Source organism: Anoplolepis gracilipes, chromosome 10, assembly GCF_047496725.1.
Source record: "Anoplolepis gracilipes chromosome 10, ASM4749672v1, whole genome shotgun sequence".
In the NCBI taxonomy this organism is placed as follows: domain Eukaryota; kingdom Metazoa; phylum Arthropoda; class Insecta; order Hymenoptera; family Formicidae; genus Anoplolepis; species Anoplolepis gracilipes.
In genome coordinates this window covers 8,239,633-8,260,652 of record NC_132979.1, presented here as the reverse complement: position 1 = coordinate 8,260,652, position 21,020 = coordinate 8,239,633, and the positions used below count along the sequence as shown (strand labels likewise).

At 35.7% G+C, this 21,020-nt stretch overlaps 1 protein-coding gene across 4 annotated transcripts in view; it reads left to right on the top strand.

Annotated features, from left to right (window-relative positions):
• Positions 1–21,020, top strand: part of Fas2 (neural cell adhesion molecule fasciclin 2) — a 110,189-nt gene that overhangs the window by 66,950 nt on the left and 22,219 nt on the right. For 3 of the 4 annotated variants that reach the window (XM_072900228.1, XM_072900226.1, XM_072900229.1), the window contains exons 2-3: positions 18,073–18,244; positions 19,816–19,839. In XM_072900228.1, the coding sequence (XP_072756329.1) occupies positions 18,073–18,244; positions 19,816–19,839 (196 nt within the window). The remainder of the gene's footprint in view (positions 1–18,072; positions 18,245–19,815; positions 19,840–21,020) is intronic. The other variant, XM_072900227.1, reaches the window with a different exon arrangement.

Below are 21,020 nucleotides of genomic sequence, written 5' to 3'. Positions count from 1 at the left end.
GAGATGAACTTTAATCTGAATTATATTATAAATTTTCCCGCGTAGCATCGTGGAATTATTAATTACTCTAAACGGTCATTTGCACGGTGATTTACGAGCGAAATTTATTAAACCCTCTGTCGCGTCACAAAATCTAGAATAACGCGTATTAAAAACAGTATTATTTGGCGGGAAATAATTTTTGCCAAGGAATATTTTAGTGAAGAAACGCGTCAAAAAAATCTCTCTCGCTAAAACTGTAAACTCGGGGTAAAATTGCGGGATCCGTTTCCAAAATTAACATGCGTCGCTCGAGGTGTATGCTTGTTCTCATTAACGCTAACTGATCTTTCCCCTACGCAGTGCGAGTGTGCTTTTCATCTTGTCGGAAAGGATTGGCTGGTCGGAATGAAATTCGCCCGCGGCCGAAAAGTCTCGACTACGCGCATTGTCTTCAATCTAATTTACCCCGCGTCAGAATTCCTCGGTTTTCGCAAATGTCGAAATTCTCCGGCTACCCGTCCTCGTGGACTGACGTTTAAACGGAAGTTAGCCGGCTCGTTAAATCCGATGGGGCAGAACGGAATTTTATCGATTCGCGATCGAGTTCTGGGAACGTAGCGAGTTATATATTGTATCTCGATATTAATAACAATAAATTTATTGAGGAAACACACACACACACACACACACCGATAGACCAAAGACAGAAGATGTCTCCTCCCTGGAAAAAACTCTGAATTCTCAGGAAATCCTTTGTACCTAAAAAACATGGAAAATTGTTAGAATTTTTTTTTTATATTTGGAAAAATCAAGAAATCTTCATGGAAATGAAATTCAGAAAATTAAAAAAAACTTGTACTTTTGATAATTTGCTGTCATATTTTGTAAACAGTCGAACAAGCAAAGTATGCATTTAAAATATATTTTATATATATAATTTGTTTACATTCGATTCATATATTCGATGTCTTAAAAAATATTGAATATAAAGTGCATAATCTTTATTATAAATTTTAATGATAAAAGAATGAAAATGTTGTGCCAAATGAAAAATTAAAAAACGTATAAAAGAAATATCTAAAATACACGAAAGGTCAGAAAAATTTCAGGGGGTACATTTTTCAATATGATTTGAACAAACATATAGTAAACGAAGAATTCAATACGCATTTCCGAAAATCGTAGATAAGATTTCCACGCTTAATGGAAGATGCAAATTACCAAACCCTCCCGGACCCTCTTTGACCAATCCTCCGGTATCCATCAAATCACTTTTTCTCGCAAACGCACCTCGCAAAAAGGGATTGCACGCGCGCGTGCATTGATAGAGAGACGACGGAAGAGACGGCGATATAGGAGGATCCGGAAATTGATGGAAGCCGTCGTGCGTGCGCGGGGTGTCCTCGCGTATATCCCGGGGAGAGAGGCTGCTGTCCCGCCGGCTCGTGAATTAGGGGAGAATAGCTTTTAGTCGAGGCAACCATCCCGTCACCAGGTGCGCGTCCGTCGACTCTATACGGACTACCGGGTATATAGCCAAACCCTTTTACCGAAATTGCCGGATACCGTCTCCTGCTGCGGTGGATCTCTTCCTCCCCTCCAGTTTTCCTAGCTTTCCTAGTTCACCCTGCAGCCATCAGCGACCGAGTCTTCTCTCTTTCTCTCTGCTCTTGGCACTTCCATCGCTCGGATAAGCAGGTGTCGGGATCATACGTAACCAGTTTTACCTTCTTCCGCGTCTGTTTCTTGTTATTTCCGATTGCTGGAAGCTGCGCGCGAAAGTTGAATTGTATCGCTTCGAAAATTTCATTTGTGAAAAAATGGTTTGACACGAGAGAACATTGGTAAGCATTACGTGTATTTCTGGAAAATTCATTTTCGTTCGAACTGCGTTTGGAAACGGGCCAAGCTGCTAGATGCTGCCAACAAACGACTGCGGATATCATTTAAAAGGACGTTTGTGAGATGTGAAAAACGAATGTAGACTCTCCTTCATTTTTATTTTATAAAAATTTTATTGGGAACGCGTCGTTCTTTTTCCTTTTTTTTTTTTTTTTTTTTTTTTTATCTTAACTTTCTGACGTTGCTCTTTGAATTATAAAATCCTATTAAAGATATTAAGTCATTAAAATATCATTTCCGAAAATTTAATCCTTAACGTATCACATCATTTTGAATCTATCTTTTAATAATAAGTATTTCGAGAAGGTCTTAATTAATAAAAAAAATTTTAAATTTATTTTTTAAATTTAAAATTTACTTTTGTTACACACGGTCATTTTCTAAGATGTCAAGAAATATATATGAATTTTTATAGATTTTTTTCAAGCACTTTGAGGCTAAAACTGTGACAGGACATTATGATTAAGAACAAAACAAAAAAAATTTACAAGAATTAATTTATTAAAATTTATTTTTAATCGTCATCTATACGAAAATCTTTACCATCGCTATTTTTAATTTTGCTCTTTTATCTTCTTAACTTTCCGACGTTACTCTTTGGATGATAAAATCTTGTCGATATTAAGTCATTAAAATATCATTTTCGAAAATTTAATCCTTAAACGTATCACATCATTATTTTGACTCTATCTTTTAGCAATAAATATCTCGAAGGTCCTAGTCGAAAAAAGAAATTTAATTTATTTTTAAAATTTAAATTTTTTAAAAATTATTTTATTATTTAATTTTAAATTTACTTTTGTTAGACCCGGTCATTTTCTAAGATGTCAAGGAACATGTATGAATGTTTATAGATTTTTTTAAACACTTTGAGGCTAAAACTGTTACAGGACATTATGATTAAAAACAATTTACACGGATTAATTTATTAAAATACATTTTTAATCGTTATCTATACGAACATCTTTACGATCACCATTTTTAATTTTGCTTTCGGTGAAATAAATGCATAATACGATATATTTTCGCAACAATATCGTTATGCATGCATAAAGTCCCGGGATAAAATTTTTGTTGTCTGTTTTGCATCGCGTACGCAATTGCGAACATACTATTATGAAATGGAATATTTGCTCTCGCCAGATATTCTTTCTATTCAAACCTCTTGAAAATATGTAATCCGAAGCTGGCACAAACACGCACGTGCACGACACGAAAATGCTCTTTCCGGGATCTCTCTGTCGCGACGATGGAAAAATACTTTTCGTACCCCGTGTATACTTTTTCCACCCTTGTGTGTAACCGCAATCTCCAAATGACACTCGATAACATCGAAGTACACGCACATAGGTACTACTGACGTCGATACTACTCTCGGGGCTTATCTACGCGTGCATTATGCATATGCTGCTATAAAAATACACGGTAGCCTGTCTCGTATTTTTTTTTCACCTCAGAGATAACAGGGTGTATATATGAAAATATATTCCCGTGTTTCGACACATTTAAAACCCACCGAACGAGGATATTTTAACGCATTGCAAAATCCATTTTGTCGTATCGCGTGGTTACGACGTAACCCGACTTAGCCACCTCAATTTTAAGATCAAGACAGCTTGTCGCCTTTAAATTTCACGTAGATAAAATAGGGGACTTCCGGCGCGTTATGTAAGCATGATATCCGATCTCAATTTCTCTCGTACGTGCGTTTAACGACGGCGAATATATCAAGGATATAAGATATAAACCGAGGCAAACTCGCGGTGGAAGGACCGGAAGAGTCAACGTCCCTTGGATGCTTATCTCTCCCCGACATTATGCAGAAACTGCATGGCTGCGCGCAGTCTATTTTATGCACCCGCTGAATGTCGAATAAACCGGAAATATGTCGCGAGCTGATGGTTCTCCCTCCCTGCAGGACGCCCGAAGAAAATCGTCTTTTCCTCTCTACCTCCTCTTTCTTCTGGCAACAATACGTCTGTATATATCTACACAGATACAATATTTAAACTGTATTCCATTTTACTGATAAAATCAAGGTGGTTGCGGACAGAGCGATCGCATGATACGTACCTTCGCTACCTCTCGAGGCTTCTTTATCTGCATTATATAAGGGGTTCTAGATTTTTATACGCGGATCTGCATCTAACAGATATCAATTATGCACCGACGGGATAAAGACCGTGATCGAGATATTTTGCGAAATGATACGACGTCGTAGAACTTTATCCATATCGAATCATAGCGGTGAGAGAATATTTTATTATTATTAATTATTATTTTATTATTTAAATTTGTGTCAATAATAAAATGTCATGTTTATCAGTATTTTTCATTAAAATATAAAATTTATGACAAAAATGAAAGTGCTAAAATATACGAGTAAGTTTGCTAATAATTTTGATTGGCAAATTTTAATTCTGAATCATTAACACGAGTGAAAATTCACCCAGGTAAATTTAAATAACGTGTAAACTTTTAGATATGTTATCAAAATTTTTTGATCCATTTCTCAATCTTTATTCTTTTTTTTTTCTTGAGGATAAAAAATTTTATTTCCAAAAAATCATGCTTTAAGTTTTTTCATGAAAATATAAAGCATACTTAACATGTATAAAATATTCTGTATGGATGAATTATTTTACAATTTAAAATATCTTTGGATGAAAATTCACCCATGAAAGAATATTCTAGAGTTAAAAAAATCTGCTTAAAAGATAAATGAGACGATCCAAAATTGTCTATATAAGTCTCTTACATTTTTAAAAAATACCTTTCTCCCTGAAAGGTTCTCAGAATTTCGCGAATTTAATGTCGCCTCTGTTGGCATTTCCGTTTCGCGAAACGGAAATATCTTCCGTTATTCACAATGTCGCGCATCCTTGCATCTCGTTAGTATTCCACAGCGTCTTCTTTATCAGGATATATTGCCGGTTCTCGCGTAGAGACGAGTCGCGAGTTTAACGTCTTTAAAGCTTAAACGACGACTTTTACGAGCCGTTACATCACGAGCGTTTCGCTCTACTTAAGGAGAACTGAGACGAGCGCTTACGTTCGCGCTGACACGTGTATGCGTGTGCGGGAGGCACGCGTGTATACATAAATGCGTGTAACGAATATCGCCGACATAAGCTTCTAACGAGCCCGGTCGCTTTTGAAGCCGCTGTCTTTTACGGGCGCGTATATATATATATATATATATATCGTTTTATCGTGCTACGGATTACCTGATATCTCGTATAAGCGAGTCTTGAGTTACCTCAGATTGCGATCACATTTAATCTTCGCGACAAGGACATCGAATTGCCCTTATCTCATTTGGCTCTTATCATGACATAATACATAATAAAATTAATAATGACACTTCATTTTTTTTTCTCACACACAAAACTTTCCAGTGTTTGGAACAGGTAACGAAAAAAATTAAAATAATATAGAATGAATTTTAATATCGCTTGCACACTTATTGTAAAGTTATATGGTAGAACACGTTGGCGAATTTTGTACGCGCGAATTATTTATCACGCGAACGTACGGATAGCGTGTGAATAAGGATAATCCCGTTAATTTGACTTAACTCATCCGCCAATACATGCATCCGGCTAAATAATGGAATATGTTGCAGAGAAACTTAGAGATATAGGAGAGTTGCGTGTCTATACTATATTGTGCTAATATCGAGTGCGAAACTGCGGCAACTGTATATCTGTAGGAAATAGAGAACAGCTGCCAAACATGTTACATGCAAAGCGAACTTTCCACTCGACGTTTTTATCGAAAATATTTTATGTATGTCTTCTTTTCTAGCCTTATTAATTTTTACTAATTTCCATTTTCAGTTATAATTTCTTTCAGTTCAATTTTTTATTTTACTTTTTAATGCGCGCTATAATTTTTTTTTTTTTTTTTTTTCTTCAAATTGTACATTTTTTTTTAAATGCAACTATGATATTTAATATTTTAATGTAATTTCGATTCGTAAGAGTTACATTAAATTTTTTCTTCAATAAGAGAAATATATATAATAGATTACGACGGGAAAAAATAGAGAAAAATTTTAATTGGATAAAATGTTGCGGGAAATATATTGAATAATTTTCGCGAAGAGGGGAGGACAGATATTATATGTCGTTACATCTTGCTGCTACTCGTAAATGGCATTCCGGAATTTCATCCGATAACGAAAACCTCGTTATCCGCGCGGCGACTGAAGCTTCTTGTTAATATCATGGCACGCTACCTTCGGTTAAATCGCATTAAGGACTAATTTAATTCATCGTGTAATTTTATGCCAAGCAAATTACTACGAGGTATTTCCATTCTATTTGATATCGCTTTAAGCTCTTCCTCGCTGAAGAATATACCGCGAGCGTAATTAGAAATGTATAAATTACGTTTTCCAAGAAAGTTTTTTATTTTTTGTCGATACGTTATGTCATAGTTTCATTAATCAAGAATATTTCTGAAAAAATATGGAAACTTGGATTTATACTCGGGGAATTTCTCGGAAAAACTCTCTCCGATAATGTTGTTGTTACACTGCAAATTATAAATATATATCTATCTCTGTTTATATTTAATGTATTAATAAAATATTGGATTTGCAGTACATATTCTTTATTTAATTTAATTTAATTTAATTTATTTTATTTAATTTTTATGATAAAAAGAATGCGATGAAAATTAAAAATTTTTATCCTAACGAAAACGATTCAACTTTTTTTTGTAAATCTAGTATTTAAAGCTTTGTATTTTTTCTTTCTTTGAGTGAAATAATTTTAGAAAATTCACTCATTCATTCAAAAAGAATGTTTAAATTATTCTCTTTTCCTGGAATTTTGGTAAAAATGCTTGGAATTTTTCAAGGAATTTTTTTTACAAAATTTGACATTCTAGTAACGTCGTCAATTGATTTTCCAACGTTTCACATTTTCGCTATCTTTCAACTTCTTCTTCAAAACAATATGTCGTTCAGCGTCACCTTTGCATACAACGCACCCTCAACTGTCGTAATAATTTTTGCAACAACTTCACCCCGGATGCGCTATACCGTCGGAAACTTTCTCTCTCTCTCTCTCTCTCACTCACTCTCTCACTCTGCACGGTATCGCCGTAAATTTTCAGTCTTCGGGATGTGTCAAAGGCACGCTCGTGTACGGTACTTTGGCGTATTTCATCGCGCCTCGTAAGAGATCGGGATTCTCGATCCATTCCCCGACGACGACATGTCGCCGCGACATTCATAAACACCCGATGTCGCGTTCCATTCCTCAAAACCCTGGGATCCGCCCGGTCTCGTCTCGTCTCGGGAGGGGATCGCCACCCTCTCTCCACCATTGGAGAATTTGTTTGTCTCCGTGGAATCGCGTCGGGAAGTCTGTGAAAATGCGTCCTTTTGCTCGTCTTCGTGACGGTTCCATTCCGCTTTATTTGCACCGCAGTTCGAAGATCTCATTTTCGCAGAGTCAACTTATTTTTCAGGAAAAAAACCCCAGAAAAACACAAAAGGGTGTAAAGGAGTAAAAAAAAAAAAAAAAAAAAAAAAACATGAGAAAGGGAGAAGAGAAAACATTCTATTGTTACGTTTTAACTTTTACAAGCAAATTAAAACGATAAATACCAAATTATATCGTTGAACAGTACACGGTATCTCGATTCGCGTTTGTACTGCATAATTTACGCTTTGATTAATTAACTTGTTATGGAGAAGCAGTTGGTTTTAACTAAATTCAATTCAAGCTCTGACAGCCTTTGGCAACATTTCCTTTTGCGTATGTTAATTTTATAGAAAGTTAACACAAACATGAAACACGAAATTTACTGTATAACGGTAAACGGAATCATACGTATATATTACAAAATTAGAAGAAATTACTTAGTAATTTCATTATTTAATGAAATTACTTATAAATTCGAAAAGGCGAGAAAAGCTTAGCTTTATCATTTTACAAATTAAAGAGTCCCAGAATTACTAAGCAGGATTATAAAGATGTGTTTATAATTTTTTTTTTTTTTTTTTTTTTCTTTTTGGTACATTTTCAAGTTGTAGTGTAAAACAAGATTGTCGCTGGAAAGCCTGATGTTAATCAACTCGAGAAGGAAGGGAAAGTGAAAGGGAAGGTAAAAGCGCGGAAGGAAAGAAGAGGAGAAGGAGCGGAGAAAGAGACTCCTCCCGTTGAGCATTTAATTAGAACGCCTATCTGCAGCTCGGAAAAGCTGCACTGGGAAAAGTTTTTATCGCCCTCTCTTATTCGTGGCGGGTCTTTCCACCCCTGAGGCTCTGTCCTCCGTCTGATTTATAAGGTTTCGCCGTTACACCTTGCCATGTATATATATATATATATATATATATATATATATATACACACACATATATAAGAACATAGAGCCTTTGACCGGTCATGAGAGAGACAGAGAGGGGGGGGGGAAGGGGTCGTTCTTCTTTCGATTCCCAGATTTAAGGGATTCTCAGGCTTTGCGAAGCGACGCCGGCCGGTTTCAAAATTATCCTTTCACGAAGCTTTTCTTTGTGGAAAACGCTTTAAAAGCAAAAAAGAGCCGCACATCGATTCGGTAGAGAAAAATATCTCTTTACAGGATCGTTATTAACGCTTAATGCGGTCTTTATGTTAACGAAGGTGGTACCTATTATCGCCGCTAATGATCCCTTTTTTTCCTCCGCGCATTCTCTGCGTTTTTCTTTATATACAAAAGATTGGCGCGCGAGAACAATTACGTGATACAGCTGTGATTTCTTTCTTCTCTCTCCTGTGTTGCGAAAAATTTTGCTCATTCTTTACACGTAGGAAAATATTTTGAATAATTAAAATTAATAGTCGCTCTCTTTAAATATATATTCAGAGTTTTGGGATTTAATTTTACATTAATTTTATATTTCACATATGCATAGTTCACTTATATATTTACATATTATTTGTATATTATATATTTAATCTAATTAATTTTATAATTTCATAAATAATATGTACATTTATTATACATTTATAATACACATGCATACATAATTTTTTGCACAGACTTATGCATAAATCGTAATATTGAATCAAATATAATCAAATTATTTGACATTTCATTGAGCGGGAAGGCAGCTCTCGCTCGTAATTTTAGTTTGGCGAACGAGCCCTTCGAGAGAGACACCCTTCGACCACTTCATTATCCTTCCGCGCGATATCGGGCTACTTAATCGAGCGAGTTTGTCGACAAGATTATCGTGGGTGCAATTCCTGGCTGCTACCTAAGCTGCATCGGTTCTCTGATATCTTAACCAGTCTGTATTCAGGAAATATTGGTCGCATCGCGAGATCCAATCTTCCATTGTTCTCGCTCGACCCTTCTGCCTTGATGTAAGAACGACTTTACGCAGTTTTCCCGCTTTGCCTTCATTTTTCTTCGGCGAAAAGAAGGTCGCACGCTGTAAGTGTCTACTGGAATTTTATGGCCTCCTTTACGTTTTATGGGACTTTTCTTTTTATGGAAAGCTACAATAGCGCGCGCATCGTATGAATACTGATAGGTAATCTATCTATCTGCTTGTGATGTGACATACTAAGGGATCAGCAGCGCGTTTGTCAGTTATTTAGAATCATGATGTCGAGGTCCTAAGGCCACGTATAAATAATTCTTCGCGAAGAAAAATATTATTCGACATGAATATAATTTTACAAGATAAAATATAGAGTCTAAAATAAAATATAAAAATCGTATAAAATATAATTTTATTACACAATAAAATTATATAATAACATTAAATAATAAGAGTTTCTTCTTATAATAAATCTTATAAAATATAATTTTATAAATTTTATAAAGTATAATTTTATAAGATTTACTAAAAAAAAATGATAGTGTCTTTTTTTCTTTCTTTTTTTTTTTCAAGTTTTAAAAGTTGTACCCGCATTTCCGAATACAGTCGAAAAATCCAGAGTGAAAGCCTTACCATCAACGGGACTGCCGGGGATGTTACCTTAATTAAATCGGTACATTTCTCACCCTCTTTCGCTCTCTATAAAACTTCGCTCTTTATTCGCAACGAGCCCTTAACAAAGCCTACAGAGAGTAGAATGTATGTATTCACAGTTTTGTGCAATTTCCCCCTCGCGTGTTGGAAATTCAAATGCTGCATTTTGTGCAGCCACGTTATTCAACACTCGTACATCTCCCCATAATTACGCACTTGTAATTATGAGAATTAGCTTATTAAAGCTTTATTAATAAATCAATGCAACGGATAGTATATTAAAAAATAAGAGAGTAGCAGAAGAAACTTAAATTGAGATAATACAAATATTTGAGAAAAATGATTATTATATAGTTATATTAATTAATAATATAAGTAAAATATAATTAATTAATTGTACATATATATTAATAATATAAGTAAAATATAAAATAATATGACGGGGATTTGTCAAAGGGACAAAGAGAATATCGAAGCGAGGAAAAGCCGAACGACGTCGAAAGGGTCGACAATATCGAATCTACCTTGTCGAGATTTCCCAATTGGCCGCGTAAAAAAATCTTTTGGAAGACTCTGTCGTCGTGACATCAATGTCCCCTCCGTTCGATCCAACTTCGATTCCACATCGAAATCTCATCAGAATCTCTCCCGAATACTCTTTCCGCTACTCGGTCACTTCCGTCACCCTAGGTCTCTCTCGACTAGGTCTTCCTCGATCGAATTCTTCCAACTCGAGTAACACGTCGCCGGAGTTTATCGGGGACTTACCCCGATCCCTTGTACATTGTACATATATATGTATATACCGGGTGGCACGCGCGTGAGCAAACCTAGTTGTACACACGGGGGCCGCTTTGAGTCGAGTAGACGCGAGTCGGGCGTGGTTCTTGGATGGATGGACCCCGGGGGGTTGAAGAGGATGGTTTTGCGGGGATCTCGGAATACCGAGAAGGAGGAGGTGTTGCTCTCCTTTGTTATCGTGTGTGCGTAATGCGTCGAAGCAGGCAGTGGGAAAAGAGAGAGAGGGGCTTGAAATGGGCGATGGAGAAGCACTGAATAGCCCCTAGGGTGGCTGTGCCAACAAACCCTAACTAACGTAAATAAGATGTCCTAGAAGGAGGGGTCTCTCTGGATCTCTTCTCGCTCGCTCCTATCGTCTTCCTTTGGCTTGGCTTTTATCTCACCGTACCACGCCATACACACAGAATTTTAGACCAAGGCTGAGGCTGATGAGCCAACCTCCCGGGGCAATCACGGGATTTCTTCGGGGAAAGATTCCCGAGAAAAGGCTTCCGAATCCCGATCCGTGTCGTGACCTCCTTGCGGCTGGACGCACGTGTGGAAACGATGAATCTGCGAGTTTCTCGGAAATAAATGGAAGGTGTGATGCCAAATGATAACACTTTTATGGCGTACGAACGATCTGGGAAACGCGCAAATTTTACAAAAATGAGATTTGCCCGAAAACTAGGGCAGAACAATCAATTTTCTTAAGTTAGTAATTTAGCTTCTCAAATTTTCGTCTTATTTAAATGCTTGAGATTAAGTTTAGATAACTGTAAAAATATACTGTTTAAAATATATGTAGATATCGATTTACCCACATATCGTATATCACTTTTATATTATAAGATTAAGACTATACTCAATTGTGCTATAGGAACTTTTTTTTTTTTTTTTTTTTTTTTTTTAATTATATATAATATTGTATTTTATAATGGAAGCAATGTTTTGATAATTTCATATTTCATATTTTATTCACGGAATATTTTTTGTTCTCAATTTAATTGCATCCAAAAGCATTTTTATTTCGTATATATAACGGAATATAAAAAAATCAAGGTGTCTCTAAAAATAATTAAATTGAGAATGAAAAAGTGTTGTGTGAATAAAATATAAAATCACGAAAAAAATGCTTTTATATGTATATATTCTCTTTTCATTTCATTATACAACGTCGGTACCCCAATTTTACGTGCCGACCCCGATGAACTCAGTCAATTACAACGTTTCTTCACGAAGAGATGCTTTTGGGAAGAGAGTCCTTCCGTCCCCCACGTGTATCCTTCCCCCACGGATGAGCACCGCGGTACGCGCTCCGGAAACGATGAATTTGCGAGTCTCAGGGGTGGATAATGGTTCGTGCGGTACACCGTTGTAAACTCCGGTGGAGAGAGGCGGGGGGAAATGAGAGAGAAGCGCACGGGGGTGTGCGGTGGTGACTCGGGCGAATTTGTGAAACGATTATAGAATCTGTCCGAGCGCGCGCATACTCGAGGGTGAGAAGAAGAAGGAGGAGGGAAGGGTGAATGCCTAGGTGGATGGGGGGGATCCCTAGGAACAACCCTCCGTATTGTGTTGCTCTCTTCGGCGCACGGTTCACGCTGAATGAGTTTCGTATGACGACGTAATGGCGCGTCGGCGACGATGAACAGGCGAATTTTCTCGCCCCCCTCCCCCCCGCGTATAATGACGGGTGCATATACTTTGAATACGACATTAACGAGCAATTAATGATAGCGTACCTTTTTTTGCGGCAACAATGATCCGTCGTGATGTCAGCGTTTCTCTTTTCTACGTAGACGATAATTTTTTTTACGTTTCTGAACAAATAAGGAAACAATGTGTAATAGAATTTTCCATATGTCTTTATTTTTTTTGCGCTATGTCACTTGTGACAGAATCTTGGATTTATATAATCATTTTTGTCAGTCGCATCTAACAGTATTTTTTTTTTAAATCATAGCACTGTTTATCGGACAGATAATTAAACTGTAATTTAATTTTATTATTATTATTATTATTTTATTATTAATGAATAATAATTAAGTAATAAATATAATAATAAAAATAATTTTATTAATGTATAAATAAATTTTATTCAATTTATTTTGTTCTCACTTTTAATTATTAATTACTAAATTAATTGCGATATTAATAATAGCAATAAGTTTGAGAATCGGAAAAAATATGTCTCGATACAGACGTTTACAAGTACTTGTTCGAGAGACAGATGTATTAAGAGACATAACGATAGACGACATATGTATACAGGGGTGCAATTGCCGTGAAAAAAATATAATTAACTCTGTGTCACAGCGATCTAAAACATTATGTAACCCGATTCGCGATACTTTCATCTGATTGCGAGCTAACTTGGCAGCGATAGATAACATCGTACAAGTCCAGTCCGCCGGAAACATAATTGCGATTTATGTCCCGCCATTGTTCAAGGGGGACCGTCTGCTCGCTCCCGAAACTACCGAGTGACTATAAGAAAATCTTTAATTCACCCTAGGCAATGCCCGCCCTTCTCTTGGCCTAAGCGAGCCGGAAATGATGAATTTGCGAGTCTTATCGCCAGGACGAGAAACGACGCGTTTTGCGACAGCGCGAGGGCGGCAAATAAATAAGCTGTCCTTACGGACGTAATCCTTCCATCCCCTCTATCTCTCTCTTTCCTTTGATTATGAAATTTCTTATCGGAAATGACGGAGTCGTGAGAGCCAAATTAGACCTATCGGGGGGAGGAGGAGGAAGGGGGGGGGGCTAAAGCTTCATAAACGGCAGCTGGCCAAAATTATAGTCCTCTCTAGAAATGTAGGTACCTCGAAACAGACGGGCACCCCCTCGTGCGATCGGGGGGAAGGGGCGGGAAGAGGGGGGGGGAGGGTCGATAGGATATATTCCAGCTAAGTAGTAGAGAAAGCCATTAATCAAACGGATCGCAACTCTCTCTCGATTGTGACTGTTGCACTATTGGTCGGAGACAATTAGAGCAAGGATTGCGGGGAGAATTTAAACACATTCTCGCCATTCTCGGTCTTCGAAGTTTGAGCAAACTGCCGCGGTGCAAATGCCGGCGGCAGTTAAGCGAGCGTTGCATCGTCTTATCACGATGCCCCCCTCCCCTGCCGCGCATCCCCCTCCCGCCCCCGATACGTATATCCCGTTCAGCTCGAACCGTTACCGTTTCGTGAAACTTATCGCGATTTGCAAGCTCGGCCTCTTAACCTGCGAATTTTCCAGAAAATAAAGAGAAGAGAGATTTAATGACGCGCATACTAATGTCGAGATATTATAATGTTAATTTTTTTTTTTTTTTTTGCGCATCATACAACGGTTTAATATGTTTACAGCTGAACTAACATAAGCAATCTCGAAAAAATATGGCGAATCTCATTAATCAAGAGTTGAGAAATAAATATTTATATTCATTTGTATAATCTTAACTGATATCCATTCAGCGAAATTAAAATTCCTTGCTTATTTTGGTTTATATAAATAAAAGGCTAAGATTCTACATTTTTTGGATAAAATCCATGGTACAAGATATTCTCCGAAAAAAAACCCAGCAAAAATTGATCTTTTCTATTGTAATAATAATATAAATGCTAAAATAAATATAAAATATTTATCTATATAAATAAATTTATTTATATTAACTGAGAGAGTGTTTTTTAATTTAAATTTTATTCAGAATAAAATCCATAATAGATTGGAAATTGACGTAGCAAATAAATTAATTTTTTATTATACGTTGAAAATTAAACGCGAACCAGATCTATATAGATAAAAATTTTTAATCCTGTTATTATTGCATTTTTCTCATTTAACTAAAAATATAAAACTTAGTGACATTTACATTTTTAAACTTTTTTATTCTACAATTTTCACATATTATAATTTGAATTAAGAAAATATTTTATTATATTTCTTTTTCATTTATTGAAACTAAAGTGACCTACATTCAACTAGTGATATTTCTGATTTATATTGATTAATATTATTTATTAATTAAATAAAATTAAAAAAAATCTTTTGCATAAAATTTAATTAGTAAATATAAATTTATAAAAGTGTTTTATTAGTTATTTTTACAATTGATTAGTTCATTTCATTGGATAAAATCCAGGACAGTAAAATTCGGAATTTGTGTATATGGTGACATTTAATATGACATTAAAATAAATAAAAAAATTAAATCGATAAGTAAGTTGTGGAGTTTGTGTGTAATCATGGATATTCGATTGAAGAGAGATTATCATGTCCACTGCATAGTAAGATTCAGTAAGAAGCTTTGACTTGTATAAAGATGTCGCAAAAGCAGCTTAAATCCCTTTTCTCTTCCCCTCCAACATTTACGAGGCGAGCGAAATCCTTTAATTGACCGCATGCAAGAACTCATCATCCCGATGAGTCTTAGGCCAATTAAGGAAGTTTGTCCGTTAAGGAAGGTTTGTAACCTTTCCGCGTCCTTGCGCCCGAGCTGTTACAGGAATTAATCGACTCCCGGTTTCTTGAGAGATATATTTACATTATTCGCGATGAAATTATCATCTGTCATAGATTTCGGCCGAAGATATAATGACCCATCAAAATTAATTGAAATAAATGGCAGTTTATTTAAAAGTATCGCTATAATAAAATGAGCTCTAAATAAAGTAATAAATTTAATAATTGAAATAATAATACTTTATTATGTTAGTTGACTTATTGTTAGTTTTTCGAAATGATGATTTATTAATTAAAGCAAAAATATATAAAGTTGTATAAATATATTCTAGTGTTACATGTTAGTGATTTTTATAGTTTTTGCCAGTCAGTTTGTTCCATTGAATAAAATCTAGTAAAAAAATGTTTTAAATAAATAAAAACAAATATAAATGAACAAATAAATAATTTTAAAAATAAACTTTTAAAAACAAAATTAAACATTTGTATTCCGATGGTCTTTTAAGGTGATTTTAGGTCGCAAATTATGACGAATCTTGATGTAAATTTCGCAGGAATATTCCACTCGCGCCTGTTAATGTCACTCTCGTAATACTCGCCAATGGCGGTTCGCGCGCAAATAGAAACCTTTCCGAGAGAGAGAGAGAGAGAGAGAGAGGTCGACTTTTTCCGGCCGGCAAATTGCAGCGGTTTCAATTCTCGTGCCATTGTCGATTATACTCGCTCGTCACACGCTCGTTGCTCGCTCACGCAGCTCGGTGTCAACGCAAAACCTGTTCGCTCTCTCGCGAGAGAGAGAGAGAGAGAGAGAGAGTCCCGGCTTTTTTAATCCGTATTCAATTATTCTCGCAGTATCCGCCGCGGTTTCAGTATTTGCGAGATCAACTGTTACGCGGGCGCGTGTACCGAGTGGAAAAAAAAAAAGAATTATTTAGGCGAATTTGGCCTCGTGTTTCGATTACACGGCTCGCTCATCACATTGTGCGCTCGAATCGAGATTTTTTTTTCTTTTTTTCTTTTTGCTGCGGCCGCTTGATTTTTCTCCCGCGCTGTCAGAATTTGACAGAACCGCTGGCGGCGGCAAGTGATCAGCTGACGACGCGAGTCGCAATTTTCGCCATCCTTCTGCTTAATCAGGGTGAAGCGAGAATTGCGATCGATAGATATTTATCGTGCATTAAAGTCCCGTAATTAACCGCGTCCAATCGTAAATCGACGCTTCTCCACCACGTGTGTTACGGGAAATTCCCGCGTACTTAACGAGTAGTTGCCCGTCGCAGCTGGCTCGCCGTAAATTCGATAATGATTCCCCACGTTGCGCCACGTTATTTCCATTCGTCGCAGGTACATAGCTTACCCGGTAGGGCCGATGTAGGGCTTTACGTACGCCAAGAGTTAACGAGCTAATGAGCTCGGCCGAGTTGGCACACAGAGAGCGAGAGACAGAGAGAGAACGCTTCTGCATTTACGTCGCTGATGCAGCTTCGGATGATGAGATGACGAGGAGGAGGAGGAGGAGGAGGAGAGGGGGAAGATCACTGGGAGAACGTTTCCCAGTTAGGGCAATTCCGCACTTTCGCTCACCGCAATTAATTAGCTCAATTCCCGCTTCCTGTTATGCCTGCCTGCCTGCCCGTCCGTCGGGCGCCCATCGCGCGCATTCCGACGATGCTTGCATTCCGTTGTCATAGTTGACACACGCATCTCGAAAGCGTCCCCGAAGGCGTTTACGCGACGCGACACGACCATGGGCGCCGAGACGACGTCGCTCTGCCTCTCCGTGTTGTGCATTTACGTGATGACGGCGCCGCCGCCGCCGCCGCCGCCGTCACCCCCGTCGCCACCGGGAACGACGTCGTCTCGTCCCACCCGTTTGGGTAAGGCCGCAATTGCACGGATTAATCTTCTCGTCTTGAATTGCAATTCGATAATATATTATAAAAACTTAAGTAAATCCATTCGGATTATCAAATTTATTAACAAGTTCCTCTAAAAATATAAAATGCCGTCAAATTTTTTATTTTTAATGATTAACATTTACTATTAAAATTTTGTTTTTTTTTTTTTTTTATTTAAATAATAGGGTATCTAATTCCAATTTTTGTTTTAATTTAAAATTTATTTATTTTATAAAATTATATTCAATTTTTAAAATTCATATATATTTTACCATAAAAAAATGAAATGAAATGAAATTAATTTATTCTTATTTAATGTTTAACTGCAATTGCTTTTATTTATTAATAAATCTATAACTTTCTGTTAAGAAATTTTTATTTAATTAATTATTTCAAATATTAAATTTTTACTTATTTATTTAAATTGATATGATAAAGTAGGATATGTAATAAAATTAGCATGGTAAAATTCTTGAATTGAAATTAAAATAATTGAAATTAAGCATGATTGAATCATAATATAGTGAAAAATGAAATGACTTATTATAGAGAAGAGTATAATTTAATTAAATTACATATAATAATATAATTAATTACTTTATATAATAAATTAAATATTTAATTTAATTAATTTGTGTATGTTATATATGTGAATTTATATTTATTATAACAATAGAGAATAAATTAAAATAGATACGCGTAGCTATGAATTACAAAGATCTCTCACAAAGGGGGAATTTAAAACGGCATTTTAATTGCAAACGCGAAATTACATACTCAGACAAGGCACTTGAGATAAACATCGTTGAAAATGAAGGAGAGACGCGTATTCCTCTCATCTGCGCTCGTTCTCACTGTTTCAGTTAAAAGACGTTGTTTATGTGTTTGCGACGTCTGTAAAAATAAACGTTTATAGACGTAATCATATCATTATCGGTGGATTACGCGTAGCGAGCCGCTCATCGAGATCGGTGTTTTTCGCCGGAGTGTCTTTCACGCTGGTTGAACACGCAAACACACACATGCTTCCTCGAGACTGTCGGTGTAATGACCGCTTGTGGTTTTCCTCTTTTGCAGCTTACGCGGACGCGATAGATCCTCACCTGGAGATCCTGCCGAACGGCGAGATGCAGACGAAGCCGATCGGCTCCAGCATCCTTCTCACGTGCAAACCGAAGGTGGACAATCCATCGCTGGTCGACGACATGCAATGGCTCGACCCGCAGAATCGCGTGATCGATTCCCTGAAGTAAGTCAATTACAGTCATCTTTTGCTTATAAATGACATTTTATGTGGAAACGACGCAGAAGCGCTCTCGCACCAACGGCCCTTTTCCCTCTATTTATATTGTAATCGACTCTCGAGAAGATGACAGTCAATCAATCGAGAATATAAGCTGCAGTGCACCGTTGGTGCAACGCTCCTGCAATCGTTCTTTAGCGAAGAATCTTTACGAGTAATTAAAAGATTAATGAGTTTTATTCTTTTTTTTTTTTTTTATATTCATCGATTTTATTTCAGTGAATTATACAGAGTGTCTCTTTTGAAATATCAGAGTGTCTATTTCTTGAAAAAACATAAAAAACCTGAAATATAATACTTAGGAATTTATTTGTATCTGGAAAATATCTATTTTTATTTATGTTCAATATCTTAACAAAATATTGAACATGTAATACATATAGTCTTTGTAATTTTTAAAAATAAAAAATATGAAATTTTTATGCAAGTGCTTATTTTATGAAAGTTTTCATTTTTGTGTCAGTACATTTACAAATCTAGTACTCAATTTTTTTCTTGTTTTTTTTCCTCGTATGAGTGAAAAGCATTAGTAAACGCATTATGCAATAAAAAAAATTTAGAAAGTCACATCAAAAAGTTTTTAAAATATTCTCTTCTCTGGAAGTTTGTACAAAAATACCTGGTCAAGGAATTTTTAGGAAATTTTTTTACAAGATTTTAATAGACACCCTGAATACTCTAGTTTTATTTCGCTGTCTCTCTGGAAATATGTGACCATGTATCAAAATAAACTGTACAAGCAATTAATTTATCTCATCAAATTCAAAATTTCCTCCAACATTTATATAACACAATAAAATGTACCGCTATATTAATTTATTACTACAATTTTAAATTAAGGCATTTCAAATAGGACACTTTGTATATTACGTCAAACTTTGTTAAAATAAAGTATATTAAGCTATCTGAGCCAAATTATCAAAACATAAAAATATATATATGAAAATTGTGTACTAAATATTTACAATTTTTTAGCTTAGAATTAAGCTATCTAACCATTATAAAGAAATAACGCATACATAAATAAAAACAAAGAAAATTAATAGTACACAATTTTTTTGCTATATTTTACTTACAAAAATATTTTTATTACTCCAATTGTTAAAGACTTAAAGGGCTACAAAATTGCTTAGAAGATTTTTAATTTATTTCGTTTATTTAAAGAATAAGAAACCTGGATATTTTAAGAGGAAATAATTCGACTCAGAAAGCTTAATATACCTGGTAAAATACTACAATTTTATTTGACTTGAGGAAGAAAATTTAATCAAAAGTCGTAATGAGTTCTTTTAATCACGCGATCAGAATGTTGAAGTATAAAATTACAACTGTATATTTTTCATAACTTATAAACTTTTTCGATTGATCGACAGTGATGTGAGTTTTTTTTATAGGTAAAAATAATTAATTAAAAATTATTAACTGAAAAGCATTTAACTTGATTGATTGCGTTTACACGAAAGCATACTTTAATACTAATTCGACAAATTTCTGTCACTTCTTTAACGCAAACACAGATACGTCGTTTTGCCGCTCGAAAGGCGAGTATAAAATTGGAGATATAAACATGTGTGCAATCATAGTAGTGCTCGTTTTTTGCCTCCTGTTTTCATCTCTCTTATTTGTACACTCATTATCACTTCACTCCGTGTTCGACATCATCATTTTCCCACGATGCAGCCACGATATTTCACACATTTCCTGGTGCTACGAAGCTCTTAATTGCCGCATCGCAGTTCGCGAACTGGCTATCGCTCGTTAAGCCGTTCGGAAAAGTTCCGAACAGTTCGAACCAGACTTATTGAACGCGCGCGCGCACGTTGGAAGCCGGAAAACTCATTGGAAACAAACGAAAAAAAAAAAAAAAATTCATCGGGCGGCGAACGAAATTTTCGTTCGTGTATACAGTGCGATCTGGAAAATCTTCCCGACTTTGTTTCGAATGTATAAAAATTAAATTCGTTCTTTTTTATAATTTTTTAAATTCTAAAATCCCCCCTAAATCTCCTAAAAAATTTTACAATTTTCATCATCGAAAAGTAAGTATAATTTCTTCGAGATTATTTATAAAAAAATATTTTAAATTCCTTTTATAATTTTTAACTTCCTCTTATAATCCCATTTTATAATTTCATCATCGAAAAGTAGGATTTCTCTGAAATTATTTATTAAGGACATTTTTAGCTGTTTATTTGTAGAAATTTGATTTGTCGAATATTTATAATTGTTTTACAATGTAATTCTCATTTTATAATCTAAAAGTAAATAAGCTTTGTCTTTAATTCTGATGCTATAAAAAAAATGATAGAAAAAAGTAATTTTATTTGTCAGCTTTAATTCTTTTTTTCACGTTAACGAGCTTTTCGATTAAACCGCCCGAGCGGGAAGAATTAAAAGTGAAATATGAACTTTCTGGGACACGGCGTGTATAACCGGCAATTAAGCAGCTCCGCAATGGCGCAATTCTACAAAGATTCCATTTCAAACGACATTTGCAACATTTGTACATTATACTGTCCGCGATACAGCTAATATATGTACCGCGAGTCGCTCGCGATACAAGTATTTAATCCGACGATCAAATAATGTAACGAACGTTAACCTCGGTAACTGATTCATCGTGTCGCGTGTTTGCACGATCACTCGAATCCCCGATTTGCGTAATTAAGTACATTCGTCGTCAAGAGTACCGCGCGTGACATTTCCGAACAAAATCGTCCCG